This window comes from Cavia porcellus, unplaced genomic scaffold (assembly GCF_034190915.1).
Source record: "Cavia porcellus strain 051 isolate PalLab524CR breed Dunkin Hartley unplaced genomic scaffold, mCavPor4.1 scaffold_10, whole genome shotgun sequence".
In the NCBI taxonomy this organism is placed as follows: Eukaryota; Metazoa; Chordata; class Mammalia; order Rodentia; family Caviidae; genus Cavia; species Cavia porcellus.
In genome coordinates, this window is record NW_026947493.1 from 56,028,829 (window position 1) to 56,048,301 (window position 19,473).

The following is a 19,473-nucleotide window of genomic DNA, read 5'->3' on the forward strand; positions in this document are numbered from 1 at the left end:
TGTACTTCAGCCAAAACACAGTGTGGATTAGACAACTAAAGATGTCTTTTCAAGTGAAACAAAGAAATTTAATTAGAGCCAGGCAGGGAAGTGTTTCCTGCATGGCAGCTGGCTTTGTACCCTGTCTCTGGCCCCAATGGTACCACCGAGGAGCATGCAGTGTGGCGGGAAGTGTTGGACACCTTAGCCAACCTAGAAGTTAACAGAGAACCCCTCCTGGGACCCACACTGCCACCAGGGTTAGTGTGGGGGAGCAGACTGGGTCTCCAGTAGGAATCAATGCTGTGTGTGCACAAAGGAACAGTCTCTGAAGGAAGAGACGAAGAATGCTATTAGGAGGATAAATCAGGTAAGCACATATACGTGTGCTGGGATCTTGGATGTCTTCACACTGAGGCTGCAGACATCCTGTCCTCACACTGCTCCTCCAATAGAGCCTTCCAACGACTGTGCACCTGGTGGTTTGGCCTATGTAGCTGTGGAGGTTGAACTGGGTGAGCACAAAGATTCCTTTTTTCAGGAGACATTCTGTTTGTGAAGCCTGAAGGGTGTCATGAAGGGGTAATCCCAGCTCTAGAATGTGCCGTGGAAATCTTACCTCAGCATCAGATCCAGAGATAGTAACATTTATTTTCTGAAGAGCTAAGTTGGAATTGGACACCAATCTCCACTCCCATCCCTGGTACCCAACACATACAATGATCGGCATTTATTTCATGAATGAATGAAAGAGTGAATGGTGCTCAGCATTCAGTTGGTGGTGGGTTGTAGGTTGGGGGAAATGAGGTGCTGTGTGCAAAGGAACTTACAGAGGCAGCTCTATGCAACAATTTAGAAAGAGACTACCAAGGTCTCCTGGTGAGTGAAGAGGTGTTTTTGGGTTTTTTGCCTTTAAAAAAAAAATTAAAGCAAACAAAGGAAAGAGCTAGTTTCATTGGCTTGATTCAATGACTTACTTTGATGTGGCTACTTTGTAGACATTTTGTGGTGAAGAAATGAAACTTGAAAACAAGTGAAACTATTGCCTGCTGAACTTTGTGTGGGGAGGAGGGAAGCCTAGGGAGCGGTGTGTGGCAGGGCTCTCTCATTCAACTAAGCATTAAGCCTTCAAAGGTGCTTACTATGCATTTCCAACTTCTACCTTTGGTAACATCTGTTACCCTCATTGGTGCATCCTGTGAATGCTTTTGAGGGAAATTTAAAAGGTGGGGTCTGGGCTATTGTGGAACAGGAAACAAAGCAACTGCAGGAGCTCAGAAGAAAGCCAGATGGATGGTTTAGCAGTGACTAAGAGCACCAGGTCTCTGTTGAAGCTCTCCGGCATTATGTAGAAATCTAAGGCCAATCTTTGACAGTCTTGGACAATCTAGGACAACTGATAATCCCCACTTTACAGGGGAATCAGTTTTGTGTTAATTTCAAGACAGAGCTTGACCTTTGTTGAAATCTGTAGCCAGTTGAATCTTGAGAGGGTGGGGTGTTGCCATGGCAAGGACTTCCATTCACTAGCCCCCAAAAGAAAGGGTCATTTGGTTTAGGAAGTACAGTAAAAGCAAGGCATAGAGTACACATGGCTGGTTTATTTCAGGCCTCAGTGGGAAGCCACTGGTGCCAAGGGATATGAATATTTAACATTTTCCCAAGGAAACAATCAATCTGTTAGTTTTACCCTTCAGCACATAACAAGATGTAGATGGTAAGCAAATGAAAGGCGCTGAGGACAATTCAAGGTCACTGGATCCACCACTTATAAGAAATAATGAAATGACAGAAGCACCAGAGGATTAAAGACTGGAAAAATAACATTAACGCTAATTGTGGTTGACAACAAAAATCTCAGAGCAGAAATCTTTTTGTTTTCAAGAGCTTCTATTAATTAATGAAGAGAGAGAAGAAGAGAGAGAGGAAGAAGGAGGAGGAGGAGACAGGTATTTTTATGGGAAAATTATTTTTATCTCAATTAAAAAAATGCTAATTGGGTGGTAGTATGCTGATCAGTAGACATAGTTTTATTCTCTATATTTTCTCTTCTTTTTAACTGTTTGCCAGCTCTCCACGTTGAGTCTTCATTTAGTTATTAAGATAGTCTTCATTACGATAATTGTAGATTCTTTCATCTAGCACTGATATGATCATACTATCATGTGACAGTTATTTGCTGGAGCTGAAGTTAATGTAAGATTAATGAATTTAGTTCACCAGGAACTATGGGGTTTTGGGAAACCCATCATTGAACTAACTCCTCACTTAGAAGGACCCCCTGATTTGGTTCAAGTCTGGATGATTATGTCAGTGGAAATTCCATAGTTTTCAATGTACTGTGGCAGATGAGTTTGTATCTCCTTCTCCAACTCCATGGCATGATAGGATACAGTATCTTTCAACACGAAGCTCAGACCATATTAACTAATTACTCAATGAATAGGAAAATAGATAAAGATTATACTTTTAGATGTGGAAACACAAAAATTCACATTCTAAGTCCACACTGAAGTTACTGTCTACCACCTTCAAACCTTCTCTTTTTATATCTATAGTTCATTAAAGTCATCGTCTAGGCAGAAATCCAAGTCATCTTTTAATCTGAGCCCTAAATCCTCCACATTGCATCAATCACCACCTCTCTTCTGTTTCATCATCTACGTTTGCTTGGTATTAGCACACGTCCCTCTTGCCTGTCCTGTTCCCCCTGCTTGGGTCAAGCCCTCATGATGTCTGAACTGGCCTCCCTGCCCTTGAGCTCAGCACCTTCCAGGACAAACCCCAAATGACTCAGGCTAAGCCTCTTTGTTTCTTGTTATCATATCTGAAAATGCCTCGATCATCCGCAAGGCTGCGGTTCCAGGAAACGGGGCCAGGGTGGTGGTCTGTGACTCACTTTTATGTCACCAGCACATAGTATAGACAGAAACTTAAATGCTCTTTACCTACCTGCTCAGCAGCCACTCATCCCTTGATATTATATTAGTGATCACCTCGTATTGACTTGCAAGTCAGTGAGAACATGGTGCTAATACTGATTTCTTCAGATATGTTGCTGCTTATACTGATGTCTGTTTATACTGAAGTATGTGTTTTCCGATATTGCTGTTTATACTAATGTATGTATGTCTTCATAAAGATATTTTATATATGTATGGAAACAAATACATCTGTACTTTCCTTTATGATTTGTGTTTTTGTGCTTTCCTTGGAAATTCCATTGGTCCTAAGCCATAATAAAAATCTCCTATAAAACAATTCTGATTAAGATCTCAGGTGTGAAAAGAAATTACCTTAGTTCAAATTTCATCTTTGGAACTCAAAGTTGGGCAACTTAGCTATTGTGTGCTTCAGTTTGATCATTTTTATGAGACTTGGGAAGTGTTTAACTTGCTTGCTTTGAAGATTAAAGGTACAGGCAGAAAGCTGGATGTAGACTAGAGCCTCGTAAGTAGCAGGTTTGTGTTTTGGGTCTTGGTCCCTCGGTCTTTTCCGACTTTCACACTTCCCCACGCTCCATTGCTATGGTCTCCTGTGAGGCCCCAGAATTTTGTCGCCTCTTTTCCTCCCTAGGGTCCTGTGCATTTGCCATTTGCTTTTCTTGGGATATGTTGTTCCTCAAGCTATATATGGCTACTCCAGGTCACTTACCCCTATCCAGCAGAAAGGTATCATTCTTCCTGCCCCACCTAAATCAATCATTTCCTTTAGTCATCTTGCTTTATCACACTCACTATCTGAAATTTCTTTTGAAATCGTTGCCTTTTCTCCCCCAGTGGAAGGCACGCTTCACTGGGACAGAAGCCCTTGCTTGTTCACTGCAGTCTCCTCAGAATCTGGCACAATACTGGGCAAATAGTAGAGCCTTAATCATGACTTCACTGAGCAATCTGTCCTTCCCTCCGGACCCAAACAGTCTTGCTTGTTGGAGGGTAATTCTGGTGACAGCATGCAAGGTGGACTTGCCTTGCTTCAAATACTTTGGATGGTGACTGGTTAGACAAAGGCAAGCAAGGCAGAGAAAGGAAGACAGACAGCTATTGTGTGCTTCAGTTTGATCATTTTTACGAGACTCGGAAGTGTTTAACTTGCTTGCTTTGAAGATTAAAGGTACGGTATATGGCGGGCGGATTCTGCATTGATTTATATGTATGTTATGAGAAGATCTAGGTTTTCCTGGCTTGGTGCTGGCTTTGTTCCATTCCTGGAGTGCTGTTTGTTTGGCTCACTCTCCTGGTCTCACATTAGTTATAACCTTTCCATGGAGGACTTTCCAGATTCATTTATCTAAAGTGGATCTCTAGAGACTTGGTACAGTTGGCTGAGATAACATGATACTGAATCCCCTGAGAATTTAGGTGTGCACACCAAGCATTTAAATGTAGGTTCAAGACCCTTAGAAAATGTGAGGTCCGATGAGACAAAAGTTTTGTCTCTCTTCTGCCACTTTCAATACCTGGGACATTGTGCTGAGTAAATATTTATAGAGTAAAGCAATAAATGGGTTTCCTGTGGTTTCTTTTGTTTTCCTGTTAACTTGTTTTTCCACTTTGATGTTGCTATGGTTTATTTATTTTTTTCCTTTTGAATCTGAACATTGAAAGCTGTTTGCTTTGAATCACTTGTCTGTTTCCGAAGACTGCTCTGCCAGGTGGTGAGTCTGTTTATCTCCAAGCCAGATGCCTCTCCTCTTCCCCCACCACTCGTTGGGCCAGTCGCATTTGGAGGACACTCTTACCTTGTTATCCTGCCATCTCTTCAGAAAATCAGCCACCAAAAAGCTTTCAGAAGCAGGAAAAACTCAAGCACAAAATCCTAAGATTTGATAAACATTAGGTCAAAGCAGACTCAGGACTGTGAGCAATGGCATGGGAATTTAGGCCAGACCACACATTTATTTAGTGCTTGCTGTGTGCAGGGACTCTTCAAATCTAAAATGCACCCCAAAGATCAAATGGGACAGCTGGGAAAGATGATTTTATAGAAATTTTACAGAAATTGTTCACATTTTGGGGTGACATCAGGAAATCCAGATGGAGACATCTTGGAAACAGATATGATGCCTGGTAGACAGTTGGCACTGGAGCGCCTGAGGTCCAGCCTTAAGACTTTAAGAATTATCCAGGATGACAGCAAGTAATGAGCATTATGACCTTAAGGGTACAGTTAGGTCCTGAATATTTTTTCAATGAATAGAGTCATAGTGCAGATTGTATTTGTAGATAGAAAGGTGCATCAATGAACAGTTTTTTTTTAAACAGTGACTAAGTGGAGGGAATTAGGTTTGGTTCCCTGTAATTAGGGCAGCAGAATTCTCATTTTCTTGGTGAACAACTGCTAAATGTCTGCTACGTGTTGGAATTGGCAGTGTGCACCTGACAGAACTGCAGACTGCTCCGCTCCCCAGGTGACACAAAACCTACCAAACTGCTGAGCTGAGCTTCAATTTCTCCATGTAGTCCATGTGGGAAGCCTGGGTCTATGATCCAAAGACTTGGAACGAGGTTTTTAGTGCCATCTTCGCACATAGAAAGGTGCTGAGCCTGACAGTTCTGGGTAAGAAGAGAAAGTGCTTCTGAGAATGAAGCTGGGGTTTGAAACCAACACGGCCAGACTCTAGGCTGCTTTCAGTGGTTTATACCATGTACTGGAAAGCAAAGAGTGAGCTGTGCCCTTGGACATGCGAGCAGTGAGCAGGGCTCCGAGGGTTCAGCAGTATTTGCTAATGGTGTGCGGCACCTTTGGCAGCCTCCCTAGGGCTTGCAATGCCCTCCATGATGGTGAAGAGTGGGTTGGGCTCAAGATAGCAAGAGACAGAAAGTTCCTTTCATTGTCAACAGTCCTAAGAATGGAGGGGTTAGTAACCCTCTGCATAGGGAGAAGCTATCTGGTTAGAATAAGCAAGAGAAATGGGAACCAATGTACACATGAGGAGGGACCAAGGCAGGCTCAGAAAGGGAGGCCCGGTCGGGGCCGGGTCTTACATGAAGGAACTGTGGGTTTCGGGCATCTTGAGTTCAGAGGCACAGATGAAAAGGAAGCAGGAAGCCCTCACTGTTTTAGCTTTTGGCCTCAAGGTAGTCCTGACAGGAGTGGGCAGCCAGGGTCTGCTGCTCTAGTCATTTGCTCTGAGGCTTTCTTCAGACATCAAGCCGATGGACTGTCCTTGTGGCTGGGACATTACTTACTCTCAGGCTGCAAATCTTCACAGCAGTGCCCAGCAAGTGTGGACAGATGCCACCACTGATTTCCAGACTTGTGAAGATGTCTGTTAGCGCTTGTAGAGCATTTAGCATTTGCTGTGTCTCATGCTTACTACCTCACTGAGTCCCTAATACAACTCATATGAATAGGTTCTATGGTGTTATCTCCTTTCCTAAGTCCGAGGGGGCACAGAGAAGTCCAACGGCATTCTCAAGGTCACCTTGGAGCTCACACTCAAATCAAAGTCCTTTTCTGCAGAGTTTTTGATCCTAACCAGTACTCTTTCTGGTCTGATCACCACATGCAGTTCTTGTGGTTATTATTCTTCTAGAATCCCAAAGCCTGGTTGTGTCCTACGAATATACAAACTGTCCATTCTTGACCTTTCCAAATACCAAATGAATTTTAACAAGCTTTTGTATAAAACTGACCTTTATTACAATTAAAAAACAAAGACAATTTGATAAGTGCCTTTAATTACAATGTACCTGCTATTTACCTGTAATTATACTTTACTTGTAATTATACTTTTTATATACAGCTTGAATAAGGTTTATTACATGTAAACCATAAGATATTACAAGTTAAACTTCAGGCTTTTCTGAATATTTATAATTGAAATACCTCCAGCAGAAACACAGAAAAACAAATACTCATTTTGGTTCCTTAGGTACCATTACTAGATGAGATGTGGCCACAGAAGAGAATTGGAAATATGCATTAAATTGAAAGGTATTCTTAACACAACTAACAGTATTGCTATTATCTAAACCCTAAACATAATTAATAACTGGAGCATTAAAACAAACTAACTTCAATTTATATAGCACCTTTCTTCTAAAGAGATGAAAGCATTCGTACTTATCAACATTATCTCATATGTCCCCCAAACATCCCTATGAGGTAGGCAATGGTTGGTATCATCCCCACATTTATATATGGAGAAACTGAGGCACAAAATGTTAAACCATTTGCTTGAGGTCACACAGTAAAGTCAATGCTGGAACAGGGACCACAGCCCTGTGTTCTTGTCTCCAAAACCAATGCTTTTCTTTGAGAAATTTCCTTTGAGAATTTAATTCAACACCTCAATTCACTTTTCCAAAATATAAAAATTATTTTTCTTCATTATTTTTCAGCCATAAAAATTGTTGAAATACAACAGATGAGAAACTCTGGGATGGATGGTGGACTGATGCTACATTCTTCTCGAAAGAGTTTGTAGAAGTTTTTTTGTTCTGCATTTCTTACTATAAGGGCTTCTCTTACTCACTGAAACAAAGCTAGAAGTCTTTAGAAAAAGTGTATTTAAAAGGACCCTATAGTAATTTACATATTACAGTTTCAACAGCCATATTATGCTACACATGAACCAGGTTTATTCCTGAGTTTAAAAAGAAGAAAATACCTAAAGGAACAATTAGATCTTTGAAATAATTTTTTTGTTTACATTTATTCATTGTTTACTACTAAAAGTCTCTGGGTGACAGAGGTGGGACAATCTATTTTCCAGAGAGATATACAAACACAAGGGCAGAAATCACCCATGTAAGCGCCCATATTAGTGGTTATTTTAGCCCTTAGCTAAAATGTTCCTTTTACTCCCTCCCCCAAGTAAAATATGTAGTCAGTACTTAAAAAAAATTAAAGTGTAAAAATCTAAGCATGTAGAATGTTCTCAAATGATTATGGACTTGAACCTAAAATCCATCTTCTGTGGCATTTTTCACATGGTTTCTGCCCATAAGACAAGAGCTGCTGGACGCACCGTCACCCATAGGGCATGAGCAGGCTGTTGTGGAGAAGCGACAGGAATTAGGCTAGTGTGGCTTCAGAGAAAATGAGAAATGTTTATATCCCAAAAATAAAAATTAAAAAGCCAGTCATCAAGCAAGCAAGCTTAAGGACCGGTGATGAATGTCATGTGAGGTTCACTGATTGGTTTTGCACAGACATTTGTCAAAGGAACGTTGAAAATCCTCTAGAGACAGAATCTGGCTTTTTGGTTTTAGTGGCTTTACCTAGCGAAGGTCACTGCTGTCGTTCAAAAAAAAGCCTCCACGACCTAAGTGGAGGAGCTAAAGGTTAAAAAGAGACCCTTCTAAGCTTAGGAAAGGGAAAGGAAGCTGTTTAAACCTCATGGTTTTCAGTGTGTTGAGTTAAAGAAACAAACTAAACAAACTAAACACAGCATGAGCTGTGTCCAGTGGTAGGCTTTTAAAACACGCAGGAAGAGAATAAGCAGCTACCTATTCTGCCAGTTTTGAAAAAAACCCCAAATCTACTCCAGAATAGCTGCTCAAGATGAGATATGGTGACTTAGAGTGAGGTGAAAACAGCAGAGTTCTGTGTACTCAGCTTCTTTGTGTACAGAAGATGAGACCCTCAACTGCTCCCTCACTCCGTCACCTGGGCCGACAGAGGGCACCTGGTTTCCTACGCCCAAAACCAGACTGTTTGACTAGGGAGAGCCCACTTACTCTCGGTGTCTGGTAACTTCCCATTTAGATGCTGGAATATTCTGTTTTCTTCAGATCTAAGAGAGTACAGCAAAGTCGTTAAAACTAACACAACTTAAGAGCACCATTTCATAAGGGGAGGAAGTCTAACAGCTACCCAGCTAAGACATTCTAGGACAAGTTGACTTTAAAAAGGAGAAACTGTCATCAGGATTTTCTACCCTTAAGAAAACACCAACTTCCTCCTCCTGTACTTGTAACGTTGTTCTGTGGCTGATACAATGGTCTTGCTTCAACACGGTGGTCAGTGAGGGTGCTCTTTCCCTGGACCTTGAGATGAAGCAGGACAGCTCAGAACACTGCGGGGGACAGTGAGCTTACTGTTCCCATGAGAGCATGGTGCTGCTATTTCTGTATTTGTGAGTTTGAATCCTCCACGATATTTTAAAAAGTTTTTTCCATGGTCCCCTGTGTCAATCATGCTCATGAAAAAGGTGCAGGAATGTAGTTGGTTTGGCAAAACACATGACAACACCAGCATTTCCTGCTTCCTTAGGCAAATTTGGGGTACAGTTTGACCTGGGCAGAGTTGTCAGGTTACTCAGCCATAATGGGGAATGATTCTGCAGAACTGACAATGATATGACCCACAGCTGGGTGCGTGGCAGGGTGCTATACAAAGGGACAATGACAGAACCTGTTGTGGCAGTGACAGAACCCTGGGAGGAGCCAGGAGGAGGCCGGCAGAAATAGTGACTTGGTGTCCTCCTTCAGACTTTCTCCTTAAAAAGACTAGAGTCAGGAGAGGAAATGATGTTGAATATAACACGAGATAATTCTGGACTTGTAAAACTAAGGTTTAAAAATCTTTGCTATTGCAAACAACTTCCCACTCTTGAGAACTGGACAATTTGACCCTTATTAAGATTTTTTGAGACAATGAATAAAACTGCTGGTGTCACTTTGTTTTTTTTTTTATGTTTTTGAGGAGGGGGAAGTACTTTCAGACTGTTTGTAACCGCTAAGAGATAACATTTCATGTTTATAAGGAAAAAACACACACATAATAAATTAGCAATTCCTATTTCTCACAGACTTTTGTTTGCTTGGCTCTGTCTTTCAAAGTTACCCAGAAAACATGTGGCACATTAACACAACACAATTATTTAAAAAGTAATGACATTAAAGCATTTTACTATGGCCAGTTTAACACACAGTAGTCTGAGGCTGACGACCTTTATAATCTGCCATACAAAGTGGGGGGTGACAATAAGAACACAATATATTTTTGAAAAACACCCATTATATAAGTGGTAAGCAAAGAAGAATCTTTCTGGAATATGATAAATGAATATCATATTGAAAGCTTTTCAAAAATGTCTTTTTAACAGAATCCTATTTCTCATTGCATGTGACATTAAGAAGAATTAGAACTATTTCTCACTTAAAAGAATCTGAAAAGTGAGGTACTTTACAAATATTAGAATCTAGATGTAAACACATCTAAAAATGATCAGTAGACTTAAAAAAAAAAAACCCACACACATGTATATTTGCTCTCTCTGGGCCATTATGTTAAAAGATAATTTGGTGATTCCAGATAAAGATTCTTATTTATCATGGTTTCTGGACTGATGTCTTTTGTGTTTAAGTCAAACATTTTCAATCTAAATGTGCTTAATGTCACTAGCAGAAATAATATATTTAAGAAAAGATAGAGAGCAATAAAATAGTACTATAAGGTTAGGAATTTTGGCAGGGATTTAGCTCAGTGGCACAAGTGCCTCCCTGGCCAAGCGCGAGTTTGTGAGTTCAATCCCTGGTACCAAAAAAAAAAAAAAAAAAAAAAAAATAATAATAAAAGATAAGGAATTTAGGTTTCATTGCAAATAAAGCCACATTCGGTATCATAGACACATGTTCGCATTTTCACACCAGTCACTTATTAACAGCAAACATCACACTTTAAATTTTCCCAATTACATAGTACAATAAACCTGTGAAGATTCCCAGGAAATAACCATCAGTATCTTCTGTGCTTTCAGCAGCCAAAGTTAAGCTGGTAGGACCAGAAATCAACACTCTGAGCAGAATGGCAGCAGTGATTACACGGAGCATTGAAGGAAGCATTATTTACTCATTTGTAAAGTCCTGATTCGTCTGGAAGTGGGGTCCTATCATCTCAGAGAGGGTATCATCTCAGGGCAGTTTTCATCACGTCATATTACATCACTGATTGCGATTCCACTGTAAAATCTGGGGGTTTAGAGAGACTGCCACACACGATACCCAGTTCTGTCCCTGCTACCTGGCATACGGGGTCCCCCGGGTTCATCCCGGCTCAGGCTTTGATCTTACTGCTTTTGGCCAAACGTCTTCTTGAACATGTATCTGAGAAGTATACCTATTTACAATTCCTCCTCTCAGGTTGGATACATAGTGACTTACACAACAAAACTATCTTAAAATATGCTGGTTTTCAGCCTAGAGAATTCTGGACATGATTTAAAATCTGAATGTGTTCATTAGAAAAATTAAATGAGGGTGACTCAAAAAGATTTTCTCATAATTACCAAATAAAAACTATGGAGAACTGTTTTTTCTAGTTCTACTTTTGTGACAAAGGTTTACCATACTAGTAGTATAAACATTCTGAATACTAACAGAGCATATCCTAATTAATTAATTGCAGCAGGACTGTACCAGCACCAACTATACATGCACACATACATGTGTGTATTCACATATAGTTTATTACTGGTTAACATAAGTGAATTCTCTAATTACAAAAATGAAAGTCAAGGGAAGTGGACTGGCATACTGAGGTTCAATTTTCATTCCCTGTGTTGACTACCTGTTGTTAATTTAAAACTCAATTACAATTAACTCTGGGATTTTTTTTCTCCAAGCAGAATATTGGTACAGCATTTTTTAACAGACTTAATGATATAATTTAGATCAGCACAAAGAAAAAAGTATATAGCCAACTTATTTCCCAAAACTACTTTCTCCTAGGATTTCGCAAACATTTCATACAAAACAGTTACACTTCCCTGCTGACTATAGTCGGGAAATATTAAAATCATCATGAAATTCTTCTATACTTTCAATACATCTGAACCAAGAGCTGCTACTATATCTAACCAAGATATATCTACAATTCTGATTTATAGAACAAAAAAACCTTCCTAAAATTTATTTTTATCTTTTTATATAAATTCACATAACCTAGATCATTATAACTGGATGCATACTATGGATATCAGTTGGAATTTTAAATATACAGTGAATTCTGTTCTGGATAACTACCTTTCATACATTTAAACTCTGTAGCATTTCACTCAACATAAAACTTTCACAGAGAACCTGCAGGCTTCTGTCCAACTCACAGATTTTGAACAAAGTGAGAGAGATAAAACTTATGAAAAACTGTACAATAAAGACAGAACAAGGAGGATACTTCAGAAAAGAAGCTTTCATAATATACCCAGTGCTCTGAAGCGCACAGCTGTCTTCCTAATGCTTGTTTCTCCTCCCCCAGGCCTTGTGGGCTGTTCTGTCATTGATTGTTTCAGAATTGTTGCTGGATGGTCTTCTGGTTTCTTTTAAAATAGTTTCTGTCACAACTCATTCTTATCACTGGCTTTCAAATGAAGAGAGAGCTTTCAGGGCAAATTTTATGACTAGATTGCATAACCTGTACTTGAACAGTAGCAATCTGAAGATTATATGATTATTTATTAAGAACTTGTCCCTTACTAAAGAAAGGGGTTTTACACTTTCGAGATCATACCTGCTTCCCTGATGACAAAAAGCCGTGAGGAAATGCAATAGAACTTCTAGGCTGTAGGTAGTGAGCCTGCACAATGGAGGTGTGTTGTGTGACACAGTTGTCACTGCGTACTAAGGGTGCCTGTGACCCGAGAGACTATTGGGTCAAACTTATTAATACAAAATGGTGAAAATCAGTAGGCAGTACTTATGAACGATCTGAATTCAGAGAGGAAGTGGTTGCATTTTCCTGATAGTTCACTCAAGGGATTGGGGGTATTCCGCCAATACTTTCTAACCAACAATGACTGTGCTTATGCACATGAGGTCTTCTGGGAGAGACCAGGCTGACTGAAAGACGGTGACAACCAACCAGCGCACACTGGAAGAATCCTCTTAGCAACCTCAGAAGTGTCTTACAGAGCCAGTCACAAAGCCAGTCCCTGAATACAAGGTCAGAAACACAGGCCAGAGAGATGGTCGCTACAGTTCTCAAGATGCTTCACCCTCCCAATCTCATTCTTTGTCAGAAGGAGGGAAAACAGCAAGATTATCAAATCTTTATAGTCACAGATGTCACTGAGGTGTGACATGACGGCTCACCTCTTTGTTGGCGCAGGACACAGTCCCCTTTGTTGCCCACGCTTCCTGATGATACTTTCACTAGGCTCCTTTTAAAATGCAAAGTGAACAGTTCTCCAATGGTGGCCTTATCCAGTCTAAAATGATGATTAAATTCAAACCAGGCAGAGTTCTCAATCTGAGCTATTTCAGCCAGTGATTTTTTATAAAATGAAGAAAACAATTCTAATAGCTAATTTGCATTAGCAAGCACGGAACGGCAGAATTCATCACTGTTTTCTTGAAAAATGTCATTCAACTTTAATAAAAGTATAATACGTTTGGGAGATTCACAATTCATTAGTCATATTTTTCCATTTTTACCATTTCAGGTATTTCAATATTACTCACCCTGACCCTGGAAAAATGATTATTTATGCCCACTGCATTTATTTCTCCAGTAGTTTAGTTGATTTGGATTAGACTAAGTACCATTGCAAAGCTGGGTCTTTAACAAACTTTCAACATTTCAAACACTTGTTTGAAAGAAAAAATAACAGCTGCTTGTCATCATCTAGCTTATGTGCTTTAGGGTGTCTTTTCAAAAGGAGAGTAAAAATCATTGTACATAAAATCAAAATAGTTCATATACATTTTCTGGTATTTTCTAGAAACTAGGCATTAAACATAAGACATCTTATAAATTTACATAATAAAAATAAATGTTTACATTTGAACTTCAGATAGATTAAGGTTACCTTGAAGTAGAAGATAACTTAGGAAAGTCCACCCTGGGGTGGTGGCAGAGATCACCAGAAGTACACTTCACGTCCACAGCCCTTGGGGGAGGGAAGCCACGGCTGCCACCCACGTGTGGCCTGTGCCCTGACGTGAAATTAAGGCTCTCTGTTTTGAAGGGAACGAGTCCTGGGCTCACACAAGTGCAGAAGTACCGTGAGATTTGTTGAAAATACTGAAAAAGACTCTGATGAGTTTTTAAACACTGAGGGGCAAACAGTTCTGACTAGAAACATAAAAAAAATCATTTAAAAATGACTGCAAGTGCTTTGGGGAAAGGCTGCCGATTTGCAGTGCCAACATAAGAAGGAACGAGGACCTAAGAGACTCAAGGGCCGTCCTGCCCCACACCTATTTTCCTGCAGAGTTTGGATTCCCCACGGCTGGCAGTCCATGCTGAAGGCCAGTGCCAACTCCTAGGGGAGGATTTCCTTGAAAGAGCCATAGAAATCAGAATATTTCAAAAGGGGGCAAATGCCGTATGTTTTAAAGTTAGTAGCAGAAGAGAAAAGAGAAGAGAGGAAGAAAACCCTGGCTCTTCTGAATGGCAGTATTTCAGGCAGGTGGACTGGAGTTCGCTCTTACAGCTTGGCTTCCTCATCCATAGGACGAATCCTGGGAAGCTGGGATCATTTGAGGAGGACGAGGATGCAAGAAGGAGTTTGTGCATGTGCTGGGGTGAGCCTGTCCCCAGGCTGGCAGCCCCACACGCAGGGCAGGTCTGTACCTCACCATTTCAGAACCGGGGAAATAGTCCCGGCATGTGCAACTGTCTTCAGTTCACGAAAGCAGCATACAAAAGGTAGGTTGATGTCACTTCCCTTCCACTGAAGAACTGTCCCCAGAAGCTAATCACAGGCTCTCTGGAGAGGTCTTCTGCCTTGCTAGAGCCTGGTGACATCCCTGCATTGCTGCAAGTCTCCAATGCTCTCATAGTCATTCTCCTTAGGGACAGGCCCCTGGTGGCTACCGGTCTCCAGGGGGGCCTTTTCTTCCTCTCTGTTTAGAGTCTGTATTGCTTCATAGTCTGGCTCCAGCTCCTCACTGGGTCTCCCTGCCAGTGGGAGGGCGCTGACATTGTTAGGTGTTTTCTCAAAGTCTTTCACCGTAGCGTAGAGGTCATTACAGGAAGAGGGCGACCTCTGAGGAGCCCCTTCAATGGAGGTGTAGGCGGTCTCTGGTGGCTGAAGTGACTGTCCTGATTTATGCACCGACTGTCCGGGTTTATTCACTGATGAGTACATGGCTGAGATCTAGAAAACAAAGGGAGAACTGAATAAACATGCTTCTAATTGCAAGAAGACACTTCTTCCTTCCCTCTTTGGAGTCAGCTGCATACTTAGCCCTTATGGGCATGAGAGAGAGAGAGAGAGAGAGACAGACAGACAGACAGACAGACAGACAGACAGACAGAGACACACAGACACAGACAGTGCTATTAATTCTGGACTACATTCCTAGAGATGAATGGTAGACATTATCTTCAGCTTTGGAAGTGTATCAATCGTATTTACTTACTTCTGTGCAAACTGAGTTCCGTGGTCTATGGAAGGGTCTGAGACAGCAGGAGGAGGAGGGGGAGGAGTTCAGGCAGCCCAGGACCAAGCTTTGGTTTCTCTATCGGAATGAGGGTTCACATAAAGAGCCTCCACTGCTTCACCAGCAAAGACAGAAGACATCTACTAGACCAGTGCTTTTCCAAATGTGAGCTTCCCACCAGCAGCAGGACGGAGGAATTTCCTAGGAGGGCAAATGCTCAGGCCTCACTCCCAAACCTCTGGCTCAGAGACTCTGGGTGGGTGGGATCCCACAATCTGATGCCCCCTGAACTGTCAGACCCACTGACCGAGGCTACCCCATGCTTCCTGTGTGAGAGAGGGCTGATGTGGCTGTCGGCTTGCAGGGGGCACTGCATGTGTGCAACCCTGACAAGTACTGCAAGCCATCTTCTTCCTACTTGGTTGTATGTTACTTGTTAAAAGGCATTTAGAGAGCAGGCTTAGTTTTCTTCTGTGGAAAATTCTTTCTCATCTGCAAGCAGCCAAGTCAGAAGTGACATCAGGAGAGCACACATGGGACACTTTTTCCCATGGTGAGAGCAAGTTGTTTTCTTTTCTTTTCTTTTCTTTCTTTCTTTCTTTCTTTCTTTCTTTCTTTCTTTCTTTCTTTCTTTCTTTCTTTCTTTTTTCTTTCTTTAATAGGGTCTCACTTTGTAGCTCAGGCTGGCCTTGAACTCACAGCAATTCTCCTGCCTCAGCCTCCCACCTGGTGGGATTATGGGAGTGTGCTGCCACACCTGGCATGAGAGCAGGCTGTTTTCTAAGCGTACCTTTGTGATGTTGCTGATATGCTCTGTAAATCTCTAATATCAAGAGAGATTTCATTTCTCAGTACCCAAGATTAAATGTACTGATTAAGAGCATTTGTGGAGCATTATTTTATTGTTATAAATCATGGTTAGAAATAAGTAAAACATATCTTTCTGTATCTGTGTTTATTTTTCCCACAGTGATTAATTCATTCTAATACCCAGGAAATAAACACATTTTCTGACAGATGCTTGGCTTCCCAAGTGCCAGGGGCCATTTTCCTGCTTTTCCATAGCTCACATACCATGGGTGAGCATCTCAGCTGCATGCTCACTGGTCATGTGCGTGAGAACGCTTCCTGACTGGCTGGCGGCCAGGTTTTGTTAGGCCTTGACAGAGAAATCCACCTTGGAAAGCTCTTCCCACACTGCTCCGGCTGGTCTAATGAACAGTGCAGTGGCGTTCTCACCTTAGCATGCTTGATGCAAAAAGCTGCTCTTACAGTAAGAATTAGAATTTCTTTGAATATAGGAAGAAGACAAGAAAATCCACTGATTTTCATAGTGAGGTACACACCTATGAAATTTAGTGTCAAAAAGGTGGCCCAAGCAAAATCCGTGGACAGATGATACAGGCGTGAACCATGAATGACAGTGACAAGAGGAATCAGCCCACCGTTTCACTCCGCACCCGCAAGGGGAACCCCAAGGGGACAGACACACCTAAAGGTAACCTGGATGGCCCAATGTCCGCTTCTGCCCTGGGCTCCCTGACATCAATGTTCTGCTTCCCCTCACTCTCTTTCGCTTCCTCTCGAGAGAAATGGGGTAGGTGTTCAGGCCTCTGTACTTTTAAAAATTACAGGCTCTTCCATTAACTTGCAGCCCAATACTGACTCTGCAGTTGGTGTCTCTGGGATTCTAATTTTCATAACTTCTCAAGCTCTCAAATGTTCCTTTGAGTAGGTGTCTTCTACAAAATTATTTCTAGTTTGGATACAGGCTTCTCTTTAAGCCTCTTTTGCTACTTAGCTGTTTAATTTTCTTCTCTTTAAAATCTCTCATCTTTTACATGCAGAGTCTTACACATGTCTAGAACTTCTCCTAAACAGTTTATGAGAATTGACTGTATTATACATGATGACATGAACAGCTACTTTGAAGAAAAAGAGACATTATGGTAGCTATTGCTGGTTTCCTATCGTCATGCTGTGAAACCCAGTAATAATTTTATTCTTCGTTTAGAGTGGTTTTAGTCTGTTTTGTATTATACATAAAGGTATGCACAGCTATTTTGAAGAGAACAATATTTTGAAGAGAACAAGAGACATTACAGTAGCCACTGTTAATTTTCTTATTGTCTGGTTTTGAAGGCCTGTAATGCCTTCATTACTCTGTTTTGATTAGTTTTATACCATTTTGTTTTGCATGAATTCATAGTGTGTGAAGATACAGACAACTTTTAGAAGAAAACAAGAGACATTATGGTAGCCAATGTTAATCCCCTGTTGTCTTGCTTTGAAACCTGTGCCACATTGTATTCTTCTGATCTGCTTTGTTCTGTTTTGTTGTGGCTTGTTTTACCCTCTCTAAAATAATAAAATAAAATAAAATAAAATAAAATAAAATCTCTCATCTGTGTTGCTCATTTGGTGAACTGTTACTCTATTCTCATAAAATCATTCTTTCCTTTTCCTCTATTTCCCATCATTTTATAATTAGCTCTTTCCTCACTGTTTTTCTGAGCTGGCACAGCAGTATTTAAAGCATAGACCTTGGTTTCAGTCTGGGCTTATCTGACACGACAGGGATATAAAAATAAATGATTTCTATATATTTTGTTCTAACATGAATGTTCGTGAATCAGAGTTCTTTATGGTGAAAATTCCTCAGTAGAAGTAGATTATTGTTTGCACAAACCATCACTATAAGAAGTAAAGTACTTTAACATTTGACATAGAATCTATTCATGATAAAGGATTTCCAGACTGCTTTTTATTTTGTTTTCTTATCCCAAATGGAGTCACTCCGGCTGTAGTAAACAGATCGGCAGGGATAAGGAGCTGTCAAGGAACCACAGGAGTGGATTTGGGGTGTGGTAAAGGGTGGCCCCCAGAGACGGGGTGTGCGTGACAGTTTGGAGGTGCATTTGAAGACACTTAGTGATTGACAGCATGTGAGACACTGCAGAAAAGGAGGTGTCCAGAGTGATCCTCAGGGTTTGGCTTGTGTGACCAGGCAGACCAACGGCAGGTCCATTCCAGGGGAAGAGAAGATATAGTGGGTGGACAATGCCACTTACAGAGAGCACTTCTGTCCCTGAGCTTTCTGCATGGGCTTCTGTCTTCATATGCTAATGTTCAGGTCTCCTACTGGAGGGGAGGCACCTGCATTACATGTATCAGTCTTGCGTGGTTTCCTCTGCAGAGAGCTCCAGTTAGGAACTGCAGGGAGCTGACTTAAGGTGCTTAGTCCTATGTCTCAGCTAGCTCTGCCTGTACAAGTGCTAGCCTTTAGGATTTTAACTAAATCACTAAGTCACTATAAGTCTGACTAGTGAACTTTTTGTCCTGGTACTTAGGAATATATAATCTATTCTTGCTGGCTACTCTGTTGGACTTTAGCTCCAGCCTGGAATTGTACTTCTTAAAGTCACTTGCTCTCTGCACTCTAAGCTCCTCACTGAGACCCTCATCCTGTATCTCCCAGGTGGGATTATATTTTCTGCCTCCACCTCCTTCAATGTCCTGACTTCCCAATCCACTACTGATATCCTTCTAATGACTTCCCCAATCCACTATTGATATCCTTCTAATGCTTTTCCTGGTGGCTGATAAAGCTCTCATCGTGACACTGCTCTCATCTCATTTATTTCCTACCTTCTCCTTTCTGTATTTGTCTGAGCTTTCTTTCCTACTCAGCTGCTTCTCCTCAGCTGACCTGTTCATTTTGTCACCCTTCTTGGTTTATCACCTGCTGGTCACCTTCTGTGAATATAAAGCTAACATGTCACTTTAACCATGAAGCAGAGCCATAATAAAGTACTTACGCTCTTTCAGACACAGGGAACCATCACAGTGCTTTTATACAAGAGGATACATTCTAGATTTCATTACAGGAGCTTTCTGGTTACTTAAAAAGAAAGAAAATGTACCTCTTCTTCTGTGAGAGTTGGATCTTCTTCCCGAGACTTGTAGGACAATGAGCTAAATCTCTGTCAGAATAAACACAAACCAGAGGAGACTAGTTTGAATCCAATGATCCAGTCTTTTTTTGGCATATGTTTTCACATATCTGTCTATACAAATGTTTTCAAATTATTTCTATGGAACACAAAGGAATTATGCAAGGCACCTGAGAAAAAACACTCACACAATCTGTTATTGTCGG

General features: G+C 41.0%; 1 protein-coding gene across 7 annotated transcripts in view; it reads right to left on the minus strand.

The window, feature by feature from the left end:
* Positions 1–6,645: 6,645 nt before the first annotated feature.
* Pag1 (phosphoprotein membrane anchor with glycosphingolipid microdomains 1) overlaps positions 6,646–19,473 on the minus strand; it is a 131,377-nt gene continuing 118,549 nt past the window's right edge. For 6 of the 7 annotated variants that reach the window (XM_013144009.3, XM_013144006.3, XM_063257495.1 and 3 more), the window contains 2 exons: positions 19,238–19,297; positions 6,646–15,028 (listed from right to left, as the gene is read on the minus strand). In XM_013144009.3, the coding sequence (XP_012999463.1) occupies positions 14,660–15,028; positions 19,238–19,297 (429 nt within the window). In that variant the 3' untranslated portion in view covers positions 6,646–14,659. The remainder of the gene's footprint in view (positions 15,029–19,237; positions 19,298–19,473) is intronic. The other variant, XM_063257497.1, reaches the window with a different exon arrangement.